Source organism: Pongo abelii, chromosome 9 (genome assembly GCF_028885655.2).
Source record: "Pongo abelii isolate AG06213 chromosome 9, NHGRI_mPonAbe1-v2.0_pri, whole genome shotgun sequence".
NCBI classification, from domain to species: domain Eukaryota; kingdom Metazoa; phylum Chordata; class Mammalia; order Primates; family Hominidae; genus Pongo; species Pongo abelii.
This window is the reverse complement of record NC_071994.2, coordinates 137102489-137125412: the sequence shown is the minus strand read 5'-3', so window position 1 is coordinate 137125412 and position 22924 is coordinate 137102489. Positions and strand designations below refer to the sequence as shown.

The following is a 22924-nucleotide window of genomic DNA, read 5'->3' as shown; positions in this document are numbered from 1 at the left end:
GAAACTCAGACCAGAGGGACTAATGATTAGGTCAAGAGCACATGACAAGTTGTTGCAGGACAGGTTGTTACTGGTGGAGGGTGTTCAGGTTCTTGGCGTCTTAAAGAAATGGACAAAATGCACAAACAAAGCAAGGAAAGAATGAAGTAACAAAGGCAGAGATTTAATGAAAATAAGAGTACATTCCACAGGGTGGGAGCAGACTGGTTACAGAATTTTCTGGGGTTTAAATACCCTCTAGGGGTTTCCCATTGGTTACTTGGTATATACCCTATGTAAATGAAGTAGTGGCTCATGATCAGTCTGATTGGTTGTGGAAAGTGACCAATCAGAGGCTGAAGTGAAGTTATAAAATTATATCTCTATGCAAATGAAGACCTGGCCCACAACCAGCCTGATTGGTTGTGGGAGGGGAGCAATCAGAGATACTTTCAGTTTTTCATCTGCCATGCAGAAAAGGAGAGGGTTGCAAAGGGAGTAGCCTCTGGTCTTTTTGTTACTTGGGCATGGAAAGTTGGGGTTTTCCTTTTCATTTAGTTCTAGGAAGTCAGTGTGAATTGGCCTTAGGTTTGCTGCCTCCAGACCCCATCCTCCTGCCTTGAGGTGAGCTCCCAAATTAGTGCTTTCCCAAGAAGAGAATTCAACGGTCAGCCAGTGGTGTTAGACAGCAATCTTTTATTCAATGGTTCTGCTCCTTGAAGCAGGGTAACTCATAGGCAGTGCACCCAGAGCCCGAAATGCAGGGGCTCTTGGCAACTGCATTTATACTCACATACATCATTTTCAAAGGGAGGCCATTGTCACATCATCGTGGGTCAGCCAATCAGGTGGACACCTCCCTTCAATGACCTTCCTGTCCCATAGGAGTTCTCAGGCAGCTTCAATGGAAGGAGGGAGCCAAGAAGGGGGCCTGGTATACATTCAAAGATGATAATTACGACATGGATTGTGTATATTCTTGCTCGGAAAGGTGTAGGGCTTCCCTTCCTACCAATAACCAGTTCGGTAAGCAGCTTGGTGGTAGTCATGTGGAATAATTTTGCATAGATCTTCTCCCCCTCTGGGACCCTGCTGCACTTCAGAGAGATCTTACAAATAACTTTGAGTAACAGTTGTGGGGGGTGGGTGGGAAGAGCTGAGTTTCTAGGTTTTCTGAGGTCACCAACTTGCCAATTTGTTCCAGGACATTGACGTTGTGGAAAGCGAGGCTGTGTCTGTACTACATCATTGGTTGAAAAAAGTGAGTAAGATTTCTTTATGACTCAGGGTATCCAAAATCCTAGAGAAGTGGTCTCAGTGGGTGTGGGGATCTGGACTTCCTTCTTCATGGAACTGGAACTCAAGTTCATTGCCAGACACCCTTCCTAGATTTGAGTCTAATTTCTTCACATGTGCTGGAGGACACTGTGGCTTGTGTCCTGGTAGGAAATGTGTTAGCACCACCACTAACGCCATCCTGCTTCTCAAGCATCCTGGCTTAAGGGTTTCAGCTGCATCCTTCCCAGCTCAAGGGTGTCTCAGGAACACCTTCGGATAGGGCCAGGGACTTAGGGAGTTCCGAGGACTTTACAGGGAAGTAGCTTATTGTGGGAACAGCGAGGTAAGGAGTGTATGTGTGTGAATATGTGGTGTGTGAGTTGTGATGGAGAATGAATAAAAGGGAAGGAAGAGAAGAAGAAGACCCAGGGTTGGATGCAGAGTGACATTTTCAGAGGGAATTCCTCACCTTTCAGACAGAAGAAGAGGCTTCTCAGGGCATAAAGGAAAAGCTGTCCATCAGCCACCCTTCCCAGGGTATAAGGGAGAAGATGTCCACTGACTCCCCTCCCACCCATGGCCAGGACATCCACGTGACCAGAGATGTGGTAACTGAGAGTTTGAGACCTTGCCTGGGAGTGGGGGTGAGGGAGCGGGAAGAGGTGGGAGGTGCACTGTAAATGATTCTGGGCAAGGGTGAGGTGCTCATCTGGGCTCTGTGCCAGCCCAGTTGGGGGCCACACTGGGCAGGAATCACATGGACCCTCTGGATTTCCCAGGTGAAGCACCACCTCTCTAAGTCTGATTTGTTGGCAAACCAGAGCCAAGAGGTCCTAGAGGAGAGAACACGAATCCAGTTCATAAGATGGAGGTAAGGTGTCCCACTTGCCCTGGGCGAAGGAAGGGGAGGGAGAGATGCGCAAGCCCCTCTCTTCACGAACCCGCAGATGCTCTTCTCTAGAGATGTCATCTTTGGCTGACAAATTCCTCAGCCTTGCTTTGGGGTCTTAAGGGAATATTCTTGATATCTTGAAAGCCCAGCTCTTTTCTACATTTTTAAATGACTTGAGGGGTTGGAAACTGGGCTTGCGCTCCATTTCTTAAATGCTTCTGAATACATTTCAGACTTCTGTTATTTTTGCACTTGAGTTGCTCAGAAGTGGCTGCACTTTAAAGAGCTAAAAGAAAATAAGCTCTTAAAATGCAAAAGCCAAAGTTCTCATCTGCAACTGAGGTGTGGGGAGGCTTTCCAGCGCCCGAGGCTAGAATTCTGCACTCGGTTATGGTGGCTTCGCCAGCGTCCCGGGTGGCTGCCAGCTCACAGCCATCCCCACTGCCTCTCTTGGCTCTGCAGATGCTGAGCCACGAGGCCCAGGGAGCTGGCCTGAAGCCATCACTCTTCAGACAGAGGCTTTCCTATTTCCTTTCCTGCACCTGTGTTCACTGGGGGTCTCTGGAGCACATCAGCCACCCCTTCCCAGGAGAGGGACTGAGGGCTTACACTGGTCCTCTGGGAACCTGAAGGAGACCTCTCCCCTTCCTCCTGTCTTCCTCCTTTCCCTGCCGCATCATGGGTGTTGATCTGTTGTATCAAGAAGGCTCCATTTCTCAAGAAATGGTTTCCATGTGCTTACCCCTTCTAGTGGCATCTGCCTTTTAAGAAGACTCAAATGCACAGTAATTTCATAACCAAAAGGAATAACATGGTGTGATCTGAGAGCTCCCTGGGAAAGAGTTTTTTTGGATGGGAAGCCTTCTGAGGCCCCTAAAATCATAAATGTTGTTGATTATAATCCAGGCTTTTCTGTGCCTGATGTGGTTGTGCTACGGAATTGCGGACATTGTGCTCCTTGGTTTGGATAACACACACATCATCTTCCAATATTTTAAAAATCTTGGCTGTCTAAAAACACTAGGTTTAAGCTTTTGAGACGGGCTACAGGAAAAAATATAATTTTTCCACTCTGGATTTTCTACAAAGATTTTAAACCAAAAGCCTTTGCCTATCTCCCCCCACAACCCACTGGTTTTGGTGTCCCCCTCTTATTTCAGTAAGTATGTAGTCAGGAAATATATCTATCCCTTTATGAAACAAAGCAAGGAGGCTCCCCAGGGGACCCCACAGCTTCCTCGCTGTAGGCTTTCCTAGAAGCATCTCTGATCCACAGTGGGTGTGGGGTGATGCAGGTCATCAAGAGCTGACCATAGGAGAGGACTGCCTGCTGCCTTTAGTAAGGGCGCTCAGCTCTGTGTCCCTGGCTCTCCCTGGGACAGTCTGCAACCTGTTCAGCATTACTGGGGGCTCAAGCGTACCTGGGTGGTAAAAAAAAGCTTTGTGCTCATGAGTCAACAAGGGGGAGAGACCAGCTCAAAAGTTCATGGTGTCAGGGCAGGAGTCATTGTTTGCAGGATCCCAACTCTAGCAGTTCTCTATGCCTGTTAAGAAAGAAACTCAGATCCCGTATGCCAATGTACGAATGGCCTTTTGCAGCCACACTCGTATCTTCCAAGTGCCAAGTGAGATGACAGAGGACATCATGCGAGATCGAATAGAGCAGGTGAGACGAAGGTAAGCTGTTTGGGACTGGCTGATTTGTGTTCCTGACTGGGGGCAGGTAGGGTGGGGGTGACTGCTGGGTTTCCCGCCCACACCCAGCAATGCTGTCTCTGGTACGCCAACATCAAGAGCAGGGACACACAGTTCCCAGGGCTGCGTCTTGTCTTCTGTGCTCCACATGACAGGGCTTTGCCAGCCCCCCATGGTGTCTGCCAGTGCACAGAAGGGCTCCAGGCTGTGGGCGTGTTCATATGACCGTGCTCCCAGGCCCAATGCGGCCACGGCGTAGGCATGGCCTGCCCTCCCACCCCAGCCCCTGTGCCGTCGTCTGGGTAGGCTCTGCTACCAGGCAGCCTCCCTCCACCTGGCCCTTCTCCTCTGTCCCCTGCAGCATATCCCGTCTTACAGATGTCTCAGCTCAGGACTTCAGTATGAGACCCTCCTACTCAGACTGCTGAGAGCAACAGGTGAGAGAGCTGACGGATGAGGAACTGGGCAGAGAAGATGGTTATCCTGGGCAGTGGGAAGGGGGCACTGCAGCTGGGAACTTGGTAAAGAGGCTTAGCTTTTCCCTACTGGGGAAGGGCCTGCACTCAGGGCCAGTAGTGGGAGAGGAGGGCTGGCTGTCTTAGGCTCCCGCAACGCCTCTCTTAAGTTTATGGAAGGACTTGAAGTCAAATTTCAGATTGGTTTCCTGACTCTGATGTCAGAGAGCACTGCCTCTCCATTATTCATGGGCCTGGGCTTTCGTGTTTAGGAGGTTGTGGTGGAGCCTGCAATTTTGCATTTCTAAAAGTTTCTGGGCATTGTCACTGCTGGTCTGCTGACCTCACCTTGAGTCACAGATCGTAGTATCAGGAGTGATGCTGTATAGGTTTTAGACCTGCCACCAACTTGTGATATGACTTTTGGTCCCATGGCCTCTTTCCTTGTGCTTGGCCCAGTGGTCACACAGGGGCTGTTTATGAGGCCCTGGGAGGTGGAAGGCCAATGGCAGGATAAACAACCATAGGAGCTATCCGGGATGCAGCCCCTGAGCCTGTGGTGAACAGCTGTGCTGACCATTCTGGGGCTAAGGGAGAGATTTAGGCACAGCGACCTCAGCATGCTTACAGGAAGGCTGTTGGAGAGCAGTACTGGCATTTATCGAGCACTTACTGTATGCCAGCTTCTGCACAAGGTAGTTTGTCAGGGTTTATCATTTGATCCAAAAACAACCTTAAGAGAGGGCATTGTTGTGCCCATTATACAGAAGGCAGAACTTAAGTCAAGCCCGGGAGCAGATGCTGGGTTCCAATTCGGCTCCACCATGGGCAAGTGACATAATGCCACTGTGCCTCAGTTTCCTCATTGCAACAGAGTATCTACTTTGGAGAGTTGTCTTGGGGGTGATGGTGTCTAGCACATGGTAAATGCCACATCAATTGTTTGCTCATATTACTAGAGAAGAACAGGAAGTGCTGGGAGGGTACACAGTTCGCAGGGGCTTCTGAGCTGGAAGAAACAGACTCAGGCTTCAATTCCAGCTGCCCGATGCACCACTGTCTATTCTTCCATGGGTTTCTGCTCTCTAGATGGAGCTTTGGGAACGCGGAGAACAGTAGGGTTACAGGGAGTCATCATCAGCCCTACCCCTTGGCCAACCACATCTCCCTGCTGTGTCCCCTGGGCATTTCTCTACCTCCTAGGTGGAAGTCCTTCAGGGTCCAGCAGCAACCTGTATCAGAAGAACATCCTTCTCTGCTTGACCTGAAGAAGGGCCAGACCTGGGCAGAAAGACTCCAGCAGGTGAGCTCTTCATGCGACAGTGTCAGCACTGGAGTCTTCTTGCTGAACTGCGAATAAAGAGATGTGCTATTTAACAACCCGCCCTGTTGCTGGTTGGGGTGCTGTGCCATTCATTTGTTCATTCATCAGACACTGAGTACCTCACAGGCCTGGCTCTGGGGACACATGACTTACAGCCTTGAAGGAGACAGACAGCAGCCATTCCAGCAATGTGACAATGGCAATATTGGTGTTCCTGGAACATAAGGAGTGCTCTGTGGCTGGGGCAGGGAGAACTTTTTGAGGGAAGTGTACTGGTTTGTTTCAGACATTTATGTTATCTGCACTTATTCCTTCTCTAGCTCTCTTCCTTTTTAATGTAGATTTGAGTTTCTGCCCTATATCCTTTTCCTTCTCTTTGAAGAACTCCTTTTAACATTTCTTGCAAGGTAGCTATACTAGTGACAATTTCCCTCCATTTTTGATGGTTGGAGAAAGTCTTTATTTGTCCTTCTTTTGAAAGGGTAATTTTGCAAGATACAGAATTCTAGGCTGGCAATCTTTTTTTCTTTCAACACTTAAATATTTTACTCCACTCTCATTTTGCTTGTATGGTAACCGAGGAGAAGCTGAATATAATTTCTATCCTTGTTCCTCTATAGATAAGCTGTTTTCCCTTTCAAGAAATTTTGTCTTTGATTTTCTGCAGTTTGAATGTGATATGACTAGGTATAGTTATTATTGTTATTATTATTTTTTTTGCATTTATCTTGCTTGGTGTTCTCAGATTCCAGGATCTGTTGTTTGGTGTCTGTCATTAATTTTGGAAAATTCTCAACTACTAATCAAACTCTTTTTTGTGTGTACTCTTCTCTCTTTTTATTCTCCTTCTTGTCTTTCCATTACACATATGTGACACCTTTTGAGATTGTCCCACAGTTTTTGGAAAATGTTTCACTTTTTTCCACTCTTTTCTTTTTCTCTTTGTGTTTCAGTTTGGGTAGATTCTACTGACATTTCTTGAAGCTCCAATTCTTTCCTCAGCCTTGTCCAGTCTACCAATGAGTCTTTCAAAGACATTCTTTATTCCTACATAGTGTTTTTGATTACTGGCATTTTCTTTAGACTTTTTTTCTTAGAGTTTCCATCTCTCTGTTTACATTACCCATCTGTTCTTGCGTGTTGTCCACTTTCCCCATTAGAGCCCTTAGCATATTTTTCATAGCTGTTTTAAATTCCCAGTCTAATAATTCCAACATATCTGACTGGTTTCTGTACTTGCGTTGTCTCATAAAGCTATGTATAGATATTTTTAGCAAGCTTTGTAATTATCTTGGGGAAAGCAGGACATGATTTATCAGGAAAAGGAGCTGCAGTAAATAGGCCATTAGTGTGAGGCTGTACGTTTACCTGGCTAGGAGGCTGTGTTTATGGTTTTGTAGCATGTCAGAGGCTAAGGTTTCCTTTGGCATCCTTGTCTTTGTCTTTCTTGTTGTCTTTGGGTGTCCCTAGAGACTCCTTCTTAAATAGAGTCTGAGGCTTACAGTTATTTCTGCTGTAATCTCCTGTTATTATATCACCAGGGATTACATAATTATATAATAATTTAACACAATATGGGAACCCTATATTGTGGTGATAAGTGTGTGGGAGGGGAAGTGTTCTATATTTGAAAGATTAGTTCTCAGTGTTTAGTGAGCCTTTGCCTCTGGGCTGTGACCTTTATGTGTGATTCTCAGCTTCCCCCCTCACTGACCTTAGGAAAGACAGGAAGGCTAGAGGGGAGGGTCTGGAGTTGGGTATTTCCCTTCTCCCAGGCTGGCTTGGCCCTGGAAAAATAGTTTCCCTTGAGGGTGAGCTCTTGTTAAGGAGAACAGAATGCTCTGGACATATTTAAAAATGGCTACTTTCCCCCTTCCACTTTGAGAAACATAAGGGGATTTTCTTCTGTTTTCATTGTGAGGAGCTAGTAGAGCCCCTAAAGGCAAAACTCATGAAAGTGGGGATCCCCCCAATGACTGGGCCCTGGACTTTTTAATAGTCAACCTTGTCCACACTTAGCCTCCAGCAATTTGTCAGTTACAGTTTAGGTAGTTTAGGTTTTCCTGCCCAGCACTGTTTCCTGTGGAATTTTGTGTGCCTGGTCTTCTGTCCAGTAAGTTGTGAGTCTCTGTATCCAACTTTCTGCCTTTCCAGTCTTCAGGTCAGTGGTTTGCCTTCTGAGCTCAATTCTCTGAGGGATTTAAGAAGAGTTGTTGATTTTCAATTTATTCAGTTTTTCTTATTGTTAGGATGAGAGTGATGACTTCCAAGCTCTTTACATGTCAGACTAGAACCCAGAAGTCTTATAGAAGTATTTATTGAGTGTTCATGAGAATGACCACTGATGTTCACTGAGCACTTTCTATATGCCTGGTCCTATCCAAGGACTTGAAATGTATCCAAGCACTAAGTCAAGCAGGCTTTGGCATAGATAGTATTATTATTATTAGAGAGGAGATAACACAACGTGTAGGTTAAGTACCTTGACCAGAGTCACTTTGCTGACTAGAGAGTGCTAGAACCCCAGCCTGGCTTTCTTGACCACTTTCTTATGCTGTGTGTGCACCCCAAGCCAGCCCTGGGAATACAGCAGTAAATAAGACCCACCTGGTCTCTGCCCTGGTAGAACTTTCATTTTGATGAGGCAGATGAATTTTACACAAACTCATTAGTTGTGAGTCACAATTTTCATAACTACTTGAAAGGTGAAGTCCTACATATAATGGGAACTTGCCTTACTCAGAGAAGAGAACCTAGATTTCTTTTTTATTTTAAAATCATCATCCCCATTTTACAGATGAGGGACAGGCAGTCCAGAGAGGCTAAATAGCTTTCCTGATGTTATCCAGCCATGAAATGGCATAGCCAGAGTTTGAATCCAAATGGTCTCATGCCAGAGCCAGTGTCCTTAACCCCTGCCCTCTCCGGCAGAGCTGGGTGATGGATCACTTCGGTTGTTGTTGGTGGTGAGCTTTACCTGCCAGACACTGCACAAGGAAGGGAGAGAGGCTAAGGTTCCTCCCCTGTCCCACTCTTCCTAGGGGCCAGGACACCTGGACTTTCTCTCCCCACCACCTTTCCCTCCAGCCTCCCTTTGCCTCCATGATCCAGTAAGGTAGGCCAAAGGAGTAGAGGATGAGTAGGAGGTAACCAGGCAGAGCGGCAGGAGAGCAGCCAGCCCTGGGTGGCAGCAAGTGAGAGGGCTCTGAGAGGGGAGAGAAGTCTGGCTTCATGGACACACCAAAAGGCTATTCTGGCTAGATGGGAGAGAGGGAGTGAGAAGGGGCAGGGGGGAGGCTGTCAAGAGGCTGGGTGGGCCATGTGGCAAGTGGAGACCTTATTAAGGATCCCGCCTTATCCTAGCAGAGACAGGAAACAGGATGTGCAGGAATGTTAAAGCAAAAAGTGATTTTACACGTGGAGACAGGCTGCGGCAAAGGATGACAGCAGAGAGCCCAGGAAGGGTCCACTGGGCAGTGGCAGGTTCGTGTGAGATGGGAGTGGCGATCTGGCGATACATGGCTCCTGGATTGGGGGAGAAGAAAGGTCCAGGGGGCACAGTTGGGGGATGGTGCCGCCATGAGCTCAGGTAGGTGGGCCTAAGTTGAGGAGATCAGTTCAACTTGGGCCCTGAGTCTGGGTCCCCATCAGATGTCCCAGTGGTGATGGACACACAGGGCCTGGGTCCAGGGGAAGCTTGGAGAACACTGAAGGCAGAGAAGTGGCACAAGCCCAGGCTGCTGGAAAGGGGGTCCTGCCTGCTCGGGAATGGCTGCAGCCTGGATGGCAGTGGAGGAGAGGGGTGGAGAGGAGGTAAGCCGGCCTTCTTCAGAGCCCTCAGGGGGCTGTGCCCTTCCAAACGCTCACTCAGGTTTCTTGGGAAGGCAGGGAGTGGTGCTTGGCTTGCCAGAACCCATGGTGCTGCTGCAGGGAATACCTTTCTCCGAACCTGCTGGCCTTGGGAGGCGAGCAAAGGGAGGAAGCCCTCTCTCTCCACTATTGCAGCTGAGAAGCTGTTGCACTAGAAACCACCAGATGGTGCCCTTTCCACACAAAAAACACATTTCCTGAAGGTGCCCTGGCCTTCCCTTTGAGTCAGCTCCTGCAGGCTGGGCCAGTAGAGATTTTAGCACCGTTTGGGAAGCCTCTGAAGATGGAGCGCCTCTGAGTGTCTTCGTGTTGTTGTGAATACAGTTCACATCCACATGCCTGAACCACACAGCACCTATTCGTTCCAAGAACATTTGTGGAGCATTTATGCCCAGCACTGGGCCTGTGCTGTGTGAGGATACCCAGGTGAATATTCTGTTATGTTCTCAAGGAGCTCAAATGGGTGGAAGGGCTGACTGCAAACAAATAATGAAATATTGTGTGAAAATAAGCCAAAAGGGTATAAATGGTAGAGCACAGAAGGGAGTGATTTTCTCTGCTTGAGAGAAAAATTGTCAGCTGATTCCCAGAGGCAGTGATGCTTGAGCAGAGTTTTGGAGGCTTTCGCCAGGCTCTGACAACCAAGGAGGAGTCCTCCAGGCAAAGAGAAAGTCCAGTCCATGTTGCAAGGATGGAGGAGGGTTAGGGAACTGGGCCTGGCTGCCTGAATGTCTGGAATGCCGGTACGGTGGGTGGGGGTGTGATGGGGTGAATGGCAGGAGAAGAGGCTGGGAGGTGGGTCAGGTGCTGAGAGGTGACAGGTGGGTGCAAAATAACCCCATGAGACTGGCAGAGGACCCGGGGGAGGAAGCATGGAAGAGCACCACGCTGGTCAGGTCTGGCTTCCCAGGGGAGAGAAGACGGGCCCAGGAAAAGAGGGGGAACACACGGCTTGCAGAAGGTGCTGGAGGCCAGCAGCCAGGCAGGAATGGCTGAGTCACCCACAGGCTCCCACTGTCTGTCTCTCGCGCACATCTGGAGTTTGGGGAGAGAGGGACCCACATTAGTATTATAGCCACAGCTCCTTCAAACCTAGGGTGGAAATGAAATCATTAAGTGGCTCAAATGGAGTTTTGTTCTGTGCATGATTAACCCCAGGAGGGGAGGTTGGGAACAAATATGCCTCCTCTACCTGTATTACAGGGGGACTGAGCTACGGTAAATTAAAAGAAAATCACTGGCAAATTTGGGACCAGTCAGCTGTGACCAAGCCATTTGTGTAGTTAAATGGAGCTGAAAGAGCTAATCAAGGCTTTGTGGGTCATGGATCCTTTGAGGGGAGAGGTGAGAGCTGGGGGTGGCAGGTGGGCGGGGAGCCAGTCCAGGAGGCCACAGGTGGAGGTCTATCAAGGGACTACTTGGTGGTGGTGGCAATGTGCGGTGCTGGCCTGTCTCTGTCTTGCAGGTCACTTCCTAATAGGACCTTGCTAATTCTGGACAGAGACAGGGGGGTCTCATGTGAGACAGACTCGTCCAGGCACAGTCACACCAGAGAGACAGGGAGGGTGTGCCCACGTCCACCAGGGCAGGCGGCCTCCTGCGTGGGTCACTGCAGGGAGCAATGCGAGGTGCTGCTCCATGAACCGCACCCAGTGTTGTGAAGACCAAGCCACTGTCCTGGGGTGTCCACTGCGAGGTGGGGTGGGGCTCTGTCCCATCTCTAGAGGCGGAGGTTAGACACCCAGCCAAACCGGGACATGAAACCCGGGCGGGTGGTCTCAGAGGCCGGAGAGGCTGCCTGGCGGGGGGCCAGCAGGGTACGGGCAGGCGGAGGGCGGGGGTGCGCCGCGGGAGGGAGTGGAGCGGGCAGGGACGCCCCGGGCTCCAGCGGGGCCTGAGACCCCCGATCAGGGCGCCGCGCGGCCGCGGAGTAGGGTGACCCACGGGAGCCCAGGCCCCCTCGGGGCTCAGCGGCCAGCGCGGGCGAGGCGCCCACACCACCCGGGGACGGTGCGACGGCCACTGACCCACTTCATCCACGGGCCCGAGGGACCCCCGGCCCGACGCCCAGGGGCTTCTGCGGCTTCTCCCTTCGCCCGCCGGCCTGGGGAGGGCGCGGCACCACCCTGCCCCGAGGGACCGGGAACCTCGACCCGGGAGGCCACCCCGCCTCCGCCCGGCAGCCGGACGCAGTGTTCGACATGTTTTCCGATTACTTGGCAGGCTCCGCAGTGATGCTCGAAATTCATTTTCCATCCTGAGAGGGGAAAAACAAAGGCAAGAGAACGCAGCAGCTGCTCTCGGCGAGTTGGGAAACTTTGCCGCAGCCAGCCGGAACCGGAGCAGGGCACCGGGCGGCTCGGGGTCCCCACCCTTCCCCCAATCCCGCACCCCTACTCCCGCGCCCCTCCCCCACCCCGCACCCCCTACCCCCTCGCCCCTCCCCCACACCCGCACCCCCTACTCCCGCGCCCCTCCCCCACCCCCGCACCCCCTACCCCCTCGACCCTCCCCCACCCCGGACCCCCTACCCCCTCGCCCCTCCCACCCCGCACCCCCTACCCCCTCGCCCTTCCCCCACCCCCGCACCCCTACTCCCGCGCCCCTCCCCCACCCCGCACCCCCTACCCCCTCGCCCCTCCCACCCCGCACCCCCTACCCCCTCGCCCCTCCCACCCCGCACCCCCTACACCCTCGCCCCTCCCCCGCCCCCGCACCCCCTACTCCCGCGCCCCTCCCCCTACTCCCGCTCCCCTCCCCCACCCCCGCACCCCCTACTCCTGCGCCCCTCCCCCACCCCACACCCCCTACCCCCTCACCCCTCCCCCGCACCCCCTACTCCCGCGCCCCTCCCCCACCCCCGCGCCCCCTACCCCCGCGCCCCTCCCCCACCCCGCACCCCTACCCCCGCGCCCCTCCCCCACCCCCGCGCCCCTCCCCCACCCCCGCACCCCCTACCCCCTCGCCCCTCCCCCACCCCATCCCCAACCCCTCCCCCTCCCCCTCCTCCTCCTCGCCCGCGACGCTCCCCTAACTGTGGCCCCGGGCTCCTCCCGCCGCCCCTCCCCGCAGTCCCAGGCTCCTCTCCCAGCTCCTCCCCCCAGCCCTACTCTCCACCCCCAGCCTCGCATCCCCCGCAGCCCAGCGCCCGTCCCCGCTCGCTCCCAGACCCACTGCCCTCCCCCGTCCGCCTCCTTCGAGCTTATTCTCTGGGCCTCTGGACCACAACAAGGTCCGCAGCCCGAAGGTCCCCAACCAGTGGGTTTGATCGGGGTGGGGAGGACAGGGCAGGACTTCGCGGGGCGGGCGGTGAGTGGAGAAAGCACACCCGCAGCTGCCCTCCCAGCCCTCTCCGAGGTCAGTCGCCCCCTTCTATCCGCGGACCGTCGCGGCTGTTAGAATGCGCCTCCTCCCTTATTGCCGTTTCCCCAGTGCCCCAGACACGGTGCGTGACATCGGTGCTCAGTAAATATTTGTGGAAGGAGTAAATGACTGCGTGGGCTTTTGCTGCTGTTTCTTAGTGCTCGCATCAGTTTTCTGCCTCCTCCGCCCTTCAGGGCCCTCGTTCTCTGTGTCTTCATAGGCACCTGTTTGTGGGCGGGCCTGGAGGTCCCGAAAATGAAGGCTGAGCGGGTCGTGCAAGGGAAACCTGGTACGTGAGCAGGATTCCAGGGAAAAAGGCAGGTACAGCAGTCTCTGCCTTTTAAGGAGGAGGCGGGAAGGCTGAGTGAGCAGCTGCTTGTGGCGTGCTTTCAGCAAGGAGGATGTGCTTACTAGCAGCGTGTGTGCCCATGTGGGCTTCTAGGAGGCAGTGTAGCATAACTGCTAAGACGGCGTCCATCTTCGGATTGCCAGGCCTCGGATCCTGGCTTTACCATTTAGCGGCTGTGAGATTTTGAGCAAATGGCTTAACCTCTCTGTGCTTCTGTGTCCTGGAGTCCTGGTGAAGGTGAAGTGAGATAGCATCCCGGTAGAGCGGGGCATCACATGCCACTTGATAGACCCTCAGTACAGGGTAGCTGTGAGGATTCCTATACACGGGAAGAGGCACCAGCCATAGCACAGCCCTTTCCAGCACCAATGACTGCTGGCTGTTAGTCTTCACGTTCATAAAACACTCTCCTAAGCCTTTTGTAATGTGAGTCGGTGATCTAGTCAGTCCAAAAGGAAATAGTCACTGCTCTCTAGGAGCTTATACTGGAAGGGAAAAGATTATGAGGGCCTCTAAAGATGTTGGGGAACCACGGACAAACATTTAGGAAAAATAAAAATATTAGGTGTGCATTTGGGAGCCAGTGTAGGAGGGGGGTGTGCTGTCAGAGATTCATGTTTGGTCAACGTGGGGTCTGCATATTTTCAAAGGAGAATCAGAGTCCTAGCTCTATGGGCTTCAAAGAGGGGCTCCCCTCTTTGCTGGACCAAGGACTCCTGGCATTCTGAGGAGGGGGCTTCTCTGTGTCTTTGTGCCCCCTGAGGGAAGGCTCTCTGAGGCCTAGACTGGGAGGAGGCTGGTGTGGCATCCTGTGGCCAGCAGGTGATGCTGTTGATCTAGTAGTGCAGGCTGCCAGGTTCTGGATGGTGCCCTCCCACCCCCCACTCATGCCCCAGCTGCTGATTGCTCATTTTCCACCAAGTGCCCTGTGCACAAGCTACCAGAACACCCCCATTAGCTCCTGCAGCTAGCCCTGTGCTTGTTCTTCCGGTGGGGACAGGTTTCTCTACCCACCGTGGGCAGAACTGACTCCAGGATTTGGGAGTGAGCAGTGGACAGTAGACCTTCTATTCTATTCTGAGGGAAGAAGTGAGGTTGGGCTCTGTTGCAGCGGGGACTGGTATTGACTTCTGGGGAAGTGGATTCACCTTGCCATGCCACAAAGCCACAGTTTGTGCCTGCACACCCCTCGGGGCTTCTTCAGTCAGTTAGGATGTCTTGCAGGAGGGATGGAACAGGGGACCCTAAGGGCAGGGGTGGACAAAAGAAGGAGCAGCACCATGAATCAGAGTCCCAGAGCTGTGGAACCCCCTTTCGGGACCCAGGTCCTGCATCTACTTCCTCAAAGGCTGCAGCAAAGTGGAGCATCTCCAACCTTCCTGGATATGGGACTCCCTTCCAGGAGGTACTTATTAAAGATGTGGACAACTGGATACCACCTTGATTCATTTGTCTTGTAGGTTTGGGATGGAACCCAGGAACCTGCATTTTTATCAGTTCCATCCCAGTGATTCTGAGACAGTTGTCCTCAGGCCAGGGTCTAGATGCACAAGGATAAAGCATGCTGTTTTTCTCAGTGGAAGAGAACTTGGCAACTCCACGATCAGCACCAGGAGAGCATTCTGCTTACTTCAGCTGCCCTTCACCTGGTCTTTGGAACATCTTTTGCTAATTATACTTGTGACCACCCCCAGGTGTTCTGCCTTGCTTTGGTCCAGGAGAGTTAACAAAAAGGAGAGAAACAGAGAGACACAAGTTATAAACAATTTGGTTGAGCAGGTAGTGGGTAATCTCACCCAACTTGAGCCCATTAAGCACCCCCTGCCCCTGGTCCTGGATCCCTTGGCTTTAATCTAACCTTCTTTCTGAAGGGGTTGGTCCTGCCTTCTACAGGGAAGAGACCCAACCAACAGCATGGGTGTGGTCTTTCCCTGAGCCTCAGGACAATGTCACCACTCATATTGCAGAAACGTGCACACAGGGCATGTGTGCCTTTGCACGTGTGCACACACTTTACTCCCCTGGGCCTCAAGGTCAAATGATGCCTTATAAAATGAAAGAAAAGGGTGCTTTTCTTTGAGTTAGCACCATTTGGCCCCCTTTCTCAGGGCCTGTGGCCAACAGTCTAGGGAGTCATGGGGGCCACGGGAGGGGAAAGCAATGGGGGCCACAGGACCGTGTCCGTGCCGCCCTGCCTTTGCCGAGCTGTGTGGCAATGCTTATGTCACTTCACTTCTCTCCACATGGCGATTTTCCATCTGTGAGTTAATAATGTCCTCCTCTCAGTGTTGGTATTAGGTGAGGCACTGCATGCAAATCCGCAGCACCATCTCTGGGCAGAGCTGGTGGTCATTCATGTTATCTATGCCTCCATCCCCTGATGCACCCCGTTTCTCCAAAGAGAAGAGGCGAGTTATTCAGTGTGTCTGGCTTACCCCTCTAGAAAATGGGACAGTTAGAGCCCCTCACCACCCAGAGTTGGTTTGAGCCAAAATTGTTGGGAGGAACTGGAGTTGGGAAGGGTGTTATGGTTTGATACTTTCACTGCCTCCTGCCTGGGGGTCTGGCCAAGACCATGGTGTTAGACTGTTCTTTGTCCAGTCCTCTGAGGCCTGCCTGTTCTTCCATCCTCAGGCTGGGTTTGTGCCACAGATCCCAGATGGGCTGACCTTGGGAACCACCCAGTGCCTGGCATATAGTAGACACTCAATAAATTGTGTTGAGTCATTAAACCTTGGATCGGCTGTGTGGCCTTGGACAAGCCTGTTCATGTTTCTAAGCTCACAGGTGAAATGGGAATGATAACAACACCTGCATGGCAGGGACAGAGCAGTTGCACACAGAGCTTCTAACAGTGTTCTGCACGTTTGTTAAGTGCCTCAATAAATGCTGCTGAGATCAGTACAACACCAGAGGGATCGTAGCTCTTTCTTCACTCCTACTCTTGGGGAATGTTTTAAAATAGAAAAACTGTTTCCATCGAGACATCCACCACCCAGAGCTTTGAAGGAGCAGGGAGAAGACTCAGAATGAATGTTGCCGATGAACAAACTTAAATTCCTGATGGGCAGAAATGTATCATTTCCTTTCGGCAACAGGAGAGGGAAAGCGACAGTGCAGGCAGAAGCTGCCTCCCTGCCAAGCCTCTGAATCTGAGACCCCTCAGAGTTCCAACCCCAGGAGCCTCAAGGGTTTGCACGGGTAAGTTAGGTTTGGAATACAAACATACTCCTGTCCTCAGTAAGCCGCCAATGTGCAGGAATTGGACGCATGGAATCTCTGCAGGCCATACTCCCTAGAGTTATTTTAGATGATGAGATGACGTCTCCGAGTTCACCTAATCCATGCCAGACAGATGAGGCCCATGCTTCTGCAACAGTCTGTGGGTCCTGCCCCGTGGCCTCCTTGTTCCTCGTAGGCTCCAAGTCTTCAGCTGTTCGGGCGGGAATGCCGTTCCGCATGCCTCTTCGCAGTCAACTCAAATGCCACATCCTCTGTGAAATGTGTCCTCTTTTTTCCTGGCCTCCAGCTCCCCAGCAAGATTAAGTTCTTCTCACTGTCTATATATTAAGATGTCTCACTGTCTATATGTTTAGCATAATTTCTTTTTTATATTATGTTTAAAAATAGTTCACCCTTCTTCTCTGCCTCCCCACCCTCCTCCTCCAGCCGTTTATGGGCCTGTCAGGCTCACTGCATTGTAAGATACTGTAGGGCAAGATTTGGGTCTTGTCCATCTTCATGGTCTCCATAAAGGTTGAACTGATTCAATGTAGCCTGAGCCACCCCACTAAAAAGCCAACCGATTTACATGTATGTTTTCAGACCCAGGCTAATGTGACACCCTACCTGCATTCCTAATCCTTCCGTCCTTCCATGAAGCATCCCTTCCACCTCCTCTCCTCCCTCTCTCTGTCTCTCATGTCTCTCTCTGTCTCTGTCTCTCTTGATGCTATCTCTCCATTTATTTCTCTGTCTCCCTGTCTGCCATCCATAGGTCTCACCCTCAGCATCATAATTCCCATGAGTGGGCTTGCTCCAGTCGCAAACAGTGTGTCCCGTTCCCTGGATGGAATGCTGTCATGGCTGTGAGAAGTGTCCTCTGAATGAACCCTGATCATAGAAAGTATCTCTTGAAAGATCACTGTGGTGACCGTTCCTATAGTGATCAATAGCCTCAGGATGGAGGCTTTGGAGTTGTGGTATATGCTTAGTACCGAACACAAAGGCCTTTCCAGGGGGCATGAAAACCAAGAGGAAGACCAGCAAGAGTAGCTTCGCAAGATCTCCTCCCCCGTGTGGTGCTCTCTCTCTGTCTCTCTCTCTCTCTCATGTCTCAGTCTCTTTTGATGCCAACTCTCCATCTCTGTCTCTCTCTCCATCTCTCTCTCTCCCTCTCTCTCCCCCTCTCTCTCTCCCTCTCCCTGTCTCTCGCTCTCTCTGCCATCCACAGGTCTCACCCTCAGCATCATGATCCCCATCAATGGGCTTGCTCCGTTGCTAAGAATAAGCCCTTCATGATCTGGGTACAAAAAGAGCAGGAATGGGCAAATCTGCCACTCATACAGCTGTGCTTGGCAAAGAGGGATAAGAATTCCTTCAAAGAAGAGCCTGCCCACCAGCTGCTCCTGAGGGACCTGGCACATGTGGGTCACTTGGTCACGGTCCCTTGAGTTTGGCAGGTCTGGCTCCCTCTGATTCTCCCACCTCAAGTTGCCCCGAAGTGTTCCGGGACACAAGTGAGTGTCTGCAGGGGAAATGGCTTCCTCGGTCATTGCAGGATATATTTGACATGGGAGTCTTCTCTACATCATGGTCACCCTGAGTTGTATTTATTCAGAGTTTAGATTTTCATATGGTAGAAAACATTGAACTTGAGGTCCCAGCTCTGTTACTTCCTAAATGTGTAATCAAGTCAAGGATGCGTGACTTAATCTCTCTAAAACTCATTGAAAAAAATTATATAATGAACTATTGAATAAGCCAAGGAACATATATGCGCTCTTATAAGCTCTGAGGTTATAGTGGCGAGTAGGAGAACCTCCCTGCTCTCGGGTTCTAGTGGAGGGAGGGGCACCACATTTAGAGAGAGCTGATCTAATAGATAGAAAGCCGTGGTACTCTATGCTTTGGAGAATGGTAAAGCAGAGCATGGAGACGATGGCTGGCAGTTGCTTTTTTATGGAATGTGGTCACTGATGGCCTTGCTGAGGAGGTGACATTTGGGGACAGGCCCCAATGAGATGAGGAAGTGAGCTGTAGATATCTGGGGAAGGGGGTTCCAGGCAGAGGGAAGAGTATGTGCTAAATCCTGAGGCACAGGTGGGCCTGGTCTGTGAAAGAATCAACCCTCGTGGCTGCAGCAGAGGGAGCAAGGGAATATAGGGGATGGGATGCAGTGTGACTTGAGTGATGTTAAGCCCCTAGGACAAGGCAATGCAGCTGTGTGGAGAGTGAGGGCCGATTGCCCAGGAGGAGGTGTGGAGGAGTCTGGCCAGGAGATGCTGGCTGTGGGCTCCAATTAGGATTCCAGGTTGCCCTTTTCCCAAGGTGGAAGTTTAAAGCAGTGGCCAGGATCATCTTTGCATCTGAAAAGATCTCTTACTGGGCTCTGTAATCCAGTTTTCTCATCTGTAAAATGAAACGGTGCCTCCAGACCTCATCAGATATTGTCAAGGTCAAACGACATGTTTGATAAGGGCCGCTTGAAGTTAGGGTGCACAATACCAATGCAAGCTGCTATCACAATAATTAGGCCTCTCTTGATTGTTGAATGGATTTCCATTTCTTCAGGCAAGCATCAGACAACATTCTCAGAACCTGAAGAACACTCTCCTTATAGATTACCTCACTTGATCCTCACAGCCCATCCAGAGTGGGTGAAATTATTATTATTCCCATTCAATAGACTGGAAAATGGAGGCTCAGAGACTAGAGGGATGAATATACACAGCAAGCGCATGCTGGCCTTCAACAGAAACATTCTGATACAAATTCACTTCCAAAGAAGAGGATGCTACTATCTGTGGAGGTAGGATATGTGGAGGTCGAGGTATAGATTCAAAGCTGAATCAGATCTGAGCAGAAATGGACTTCTCGAGAGCCACTGTTATTATGGTCACACATACAGTCCCTGGAAATAATGCAGCATTATAGACTGCACAGACTAATACACAATAAAAATTGCTGAAAATACTCTAGGCAGATGCTAGCTATAACACAGAAAGCTTAGGAAAATCAGGCGAAATCATAACATACCAGCTGATGGCAATTAAGTACAGATGACAAAAGAATGACGTTAACTCAGCTAGGATCTGAGAGCCTCACTGCAACTGTGATGGGGGCCCTGAGAAAGATTGGGGTGCATGGTGGGGAGGGATGCAGTGGTGGTGCTTCTGCCCATCAGGAAAAGCCCCCCATCTCCAACCCCTTCGAGAACAGCTCTTGAGAGGGCAGAAGATCTATGACAAAGAGCCCGCTGGTTCCCAGGGATTTCACCCTGGAACTGTGCTCCAGCACCTTCAAGGAGTTCTGAGGGTTCTTTGAAAACTGCACGTCCCCAAGGCTCCTGCTTTGGGTCTGGAGTGTCAGAGGGCTGGGGAATTCTGCGAGTGTCTAGCACTTTGCAAACTTCCAGAAAGGGCTGGTCGCATATCAGGCTCAAATAGAGAAGGGTCTTGCATGGAGGCTGAGGGCTGCCTTCAAGTGACCTCTGTGGAAATGTCTTTCAAAAGACATTTCAGCCTCCATGCAAGACCCTCCTCTATTTGAGCTGGATGTGCAACCAGCTCTTTCTGGAAGTTTGCAAAGAAAGGAGTTCTGCAGCCTTTATGATTTCTTCCTTCTCCAAACATTCTCTGCTGAAATGGAGACTCATTTATCCCTCTTGTTAATTCTTCATCTCATATCCTGGCTGCAGTAGTTCTCGGAAAACTCATTGATGCTGAGTTCGCACGTTTGTGGGAAACAGAGGTGAGACCAGAGTCAGGGTGAGGAGGAGGAGAAAGAGGAATAGGGAAGGGGACCAGCCGCCATGCACCAGCTTCCTGGAACAGCAGTCCCAGGTCCACTGCAGTGGGGGTGGCGTCCCTGGTGCGCTTTTAACGGCATTATCATGCAATATTCCCCAGCCTGCTTTGTCTTTGCGTTGCATTTTATCAATACCACCAGCGGATCCTGCTGTCCCTTTCTGTGGGTTTATTAATATTGCCCTCTGATCTATGGGTAGCTGCCACACTTTATATTCCAGCCCCATCCTGGCTTCTCCAAACTCAGACACCATATTTAATTAGATTTTCTCCCTGGCTCAGGCAAACAGAAATTGAACTCCCAGTATATCTCTATTGCTCCAGAGCTCGCGCCTGACAGAAGGAGACAGCTCTCTTTCCCTCTCTGGCTTTCTCTGCCTCATCCCTTCCATCTCCACCTCTGACATTAATATTCCAAGACAAGCCAACTTCTAAGTTCAATCTTTGCCCCCAAACACTGAAATACACCCTCATGTTACTCAGTGCCACTAAATAAGTCATGTGTTGGAGGATTCTGATGTTAAAACTTTTTTGCTCTTCCTCCAGACTTTGGGCTGGACCTGCCTGTGGGCGAGTGGTGTGGAGAGCAGAGGAGGTGGGAGCGGGGTGCGGGGTGTCTCCATCTAGAGGCTAAGGGTGAGGGGCCTAGAATACGGAGACACATTAAATGCCCTTTCAAGATGACAACGCAACCCTTGGAGTACTTTGTTGGAAGAGTTTTAAGAAAAAAAAATTTCAGTATTACAGTTCTTCCATCTTTTTGGTGTTTGGGAAGAATTGGTCTTTGTTAACGTTATGAACAACAACCTCTAATTTCACTTTCTGTCAACTAAATGTGAGAGGAGAGCCCAGGGTTAAGAGGAGACCTGGAGGATGCAGGAGGGACTCAGGAAGGAGGGCTGGCTCCTGTGCCTGGGGAAGTCCTGCCGGGGGGAGGGGCAGGCCCTTACCCCTCACCAGCCCTGGGGCCTGGCCACAGAGCTGTGGGCAAAGGGGTCTTGAGGAAACTTTATTTGTTTTGAAGCTACTTTGTATCCCTTCAAGAAATTAACTTAATATATTTGAGACTCAGGTTCCTCACTGGTTAAATGGGGATAATGACAGCTGCCCTGAGGCCCACTCCACAGAGGTGACCCTTGAAAAAGTCTGTGCACATGACTGTGTTCCATAAACTGTGATCCTCCTCATTAGTACTGGGCATTCCTGTTCTCAACTAAATCTTGATTTCTAATTACTAATGGGCAATATAAAAGAGAGGACAATAAAATAATTATTTGACTTTAAAATGATGTTTTATGTTCTTTATCCAGGAAATTTGCAATTATAATTAGCTTACCTAGTCTGAGCACTTAAACAGACTGATATCAGAGGAGATTTAGGGTGACAAAACATTTAAATAAAATATGAAGGAAGGAGGGAAAGAAGGAAGGAAGAGGGAGGGACGGAAGGAAGGAAGGAATGAAACACAAATAGGCAAACAGCAGAGAGGGTGGTTAACCCAGATTCCCTGGGTAATGTTCAAAATGGCTTCATACCAAGAAATAAAAATATGCACATTTACTTTAAAGCATAGTGAATATTTGAGATATTTACACGTGAAAAGTGCTGAGCACTCCTTAGAGGGCAGATGGGTCTGCGTGCTTCATCCACCGCTTCCAGGGCAGCAAAGAACGGCTTCCGCCTGACCCCGGGGCCATCCCTGTGCCCAGCCATAGGCACCACTTTCTAGAGCAGCTCCTGGTGGTTGTGGGGGAGGGGGCTCCTTTCCGTCCTGGTGGTCAAGGGCAGTACAGGGAGGGTATGTGAGGGGGCAGAGAGAAAACTCAGCACCAGGCCCTTCCACTGACCAGATGGAGAGCATGTGGACGTGGCACTGGGTTGGCATGAAGGGCTTTGGAGTTGGCCAGATATGGGTTGCCCTTCTGGCTGTGCTGTCTGGCAGTGTGACCTTGGGCAGGTCATATATCACTCTGAGCCTCAGCTTCGTCATGTGCATCAAAGGGAAGATGCTGTGTGTGGTGCAGAGTCATAGGATTCAGCAGAGCCCTGCAGGTGGGAGATGCAGAGGGAGGATGTCTGGCCTACCCTGGGGCCTCTGCTCTGTGCGTGCATTTTATCTTTCCCCTCTCTCTCTGAGAGGTGCCCAGTGACCCTCACTGGCAGGGCTGGGAGGACAGGTTGAGTGCGCGCTCAGATCCGGTTTTCAGGGAGCCAGGTTTGCATTCAGGGCTGGGAGGACAGGTTGAGTGCGCGCTCAGATCCGGTTTTCAGGGAGCCAGGTTTGCATTCAGGGCTGGGAGGACAGGTTGAGTGCATGCTCGGATCCGGTTTTCAGGGAGCCAGGTTTGCATTCAGGGCTGGGAGGACAGGTTGAGTGCACGCTCGGATCCGGTTTTCAGGGAGCCAGGTTTGCATTCAGGGCTGGGAGGACAGGTTGAGTGCACGCTCGGATCCGGTTTTCAGGGAGCCAGGTTTGCATTCAGGGCTGGGAGGACAGGTTGAGTGCACGCTCGGATCCGGTTTTCAGGGAGCCAGGTTTGCATTCAGGGCTGGGAGGACAGGTTGAGTGCACGCTCAGATCCGGTTTTCAGGGAGCCAGGTTTGCATTCAGGCTCTGTGACACGACCCACTGGGGACCCTGGGGTAAGTGGGAACAAGAGAGGGTAAAGCTTTGATTGCACAAGGCAGACA

The 22924-nt window shown here is 51.1% G+C and overlaps 1 protein-coding gene across 2 annotated transcripts; it reads left to right on the top strand.

Moving 5' to 3' along the window:
- The first annotated feature begins 824 nt into the window (after positions 1-824).
- On the top strand, positions 825-5681 carry SPATA19 (spermatogenesis associated 19). 2 transcript variants are annotated; one of them, XM_054525453.1, is made up of 7 exons: positions 825-1005; positions 1184-1240; positions 1734-1865; positions 2037-2128; positions 3749-3815; positions 4206-4281; positions 5503-5681. In XM_054525453.1, exons 1-7 carry the CDS (start codon positions 928-930, stop codon positions 5565-5567), a joined length of 567 nt encoding a protein of 188 aa, XP_054381428.1. In that variant the 5' UTR covers positions 825-927; the 3' UTR covers positions 5568-5681. The 2 variants fall into 2 exon arrangements, with proteins under 2 accessions (XP_054381428.1, XP_024111327.1); XM_024255559.2 differs by having other exon boundaries at positions 3749-3826.
- Positions 5682-22924: the final 17243 nt, after the last annotated feature.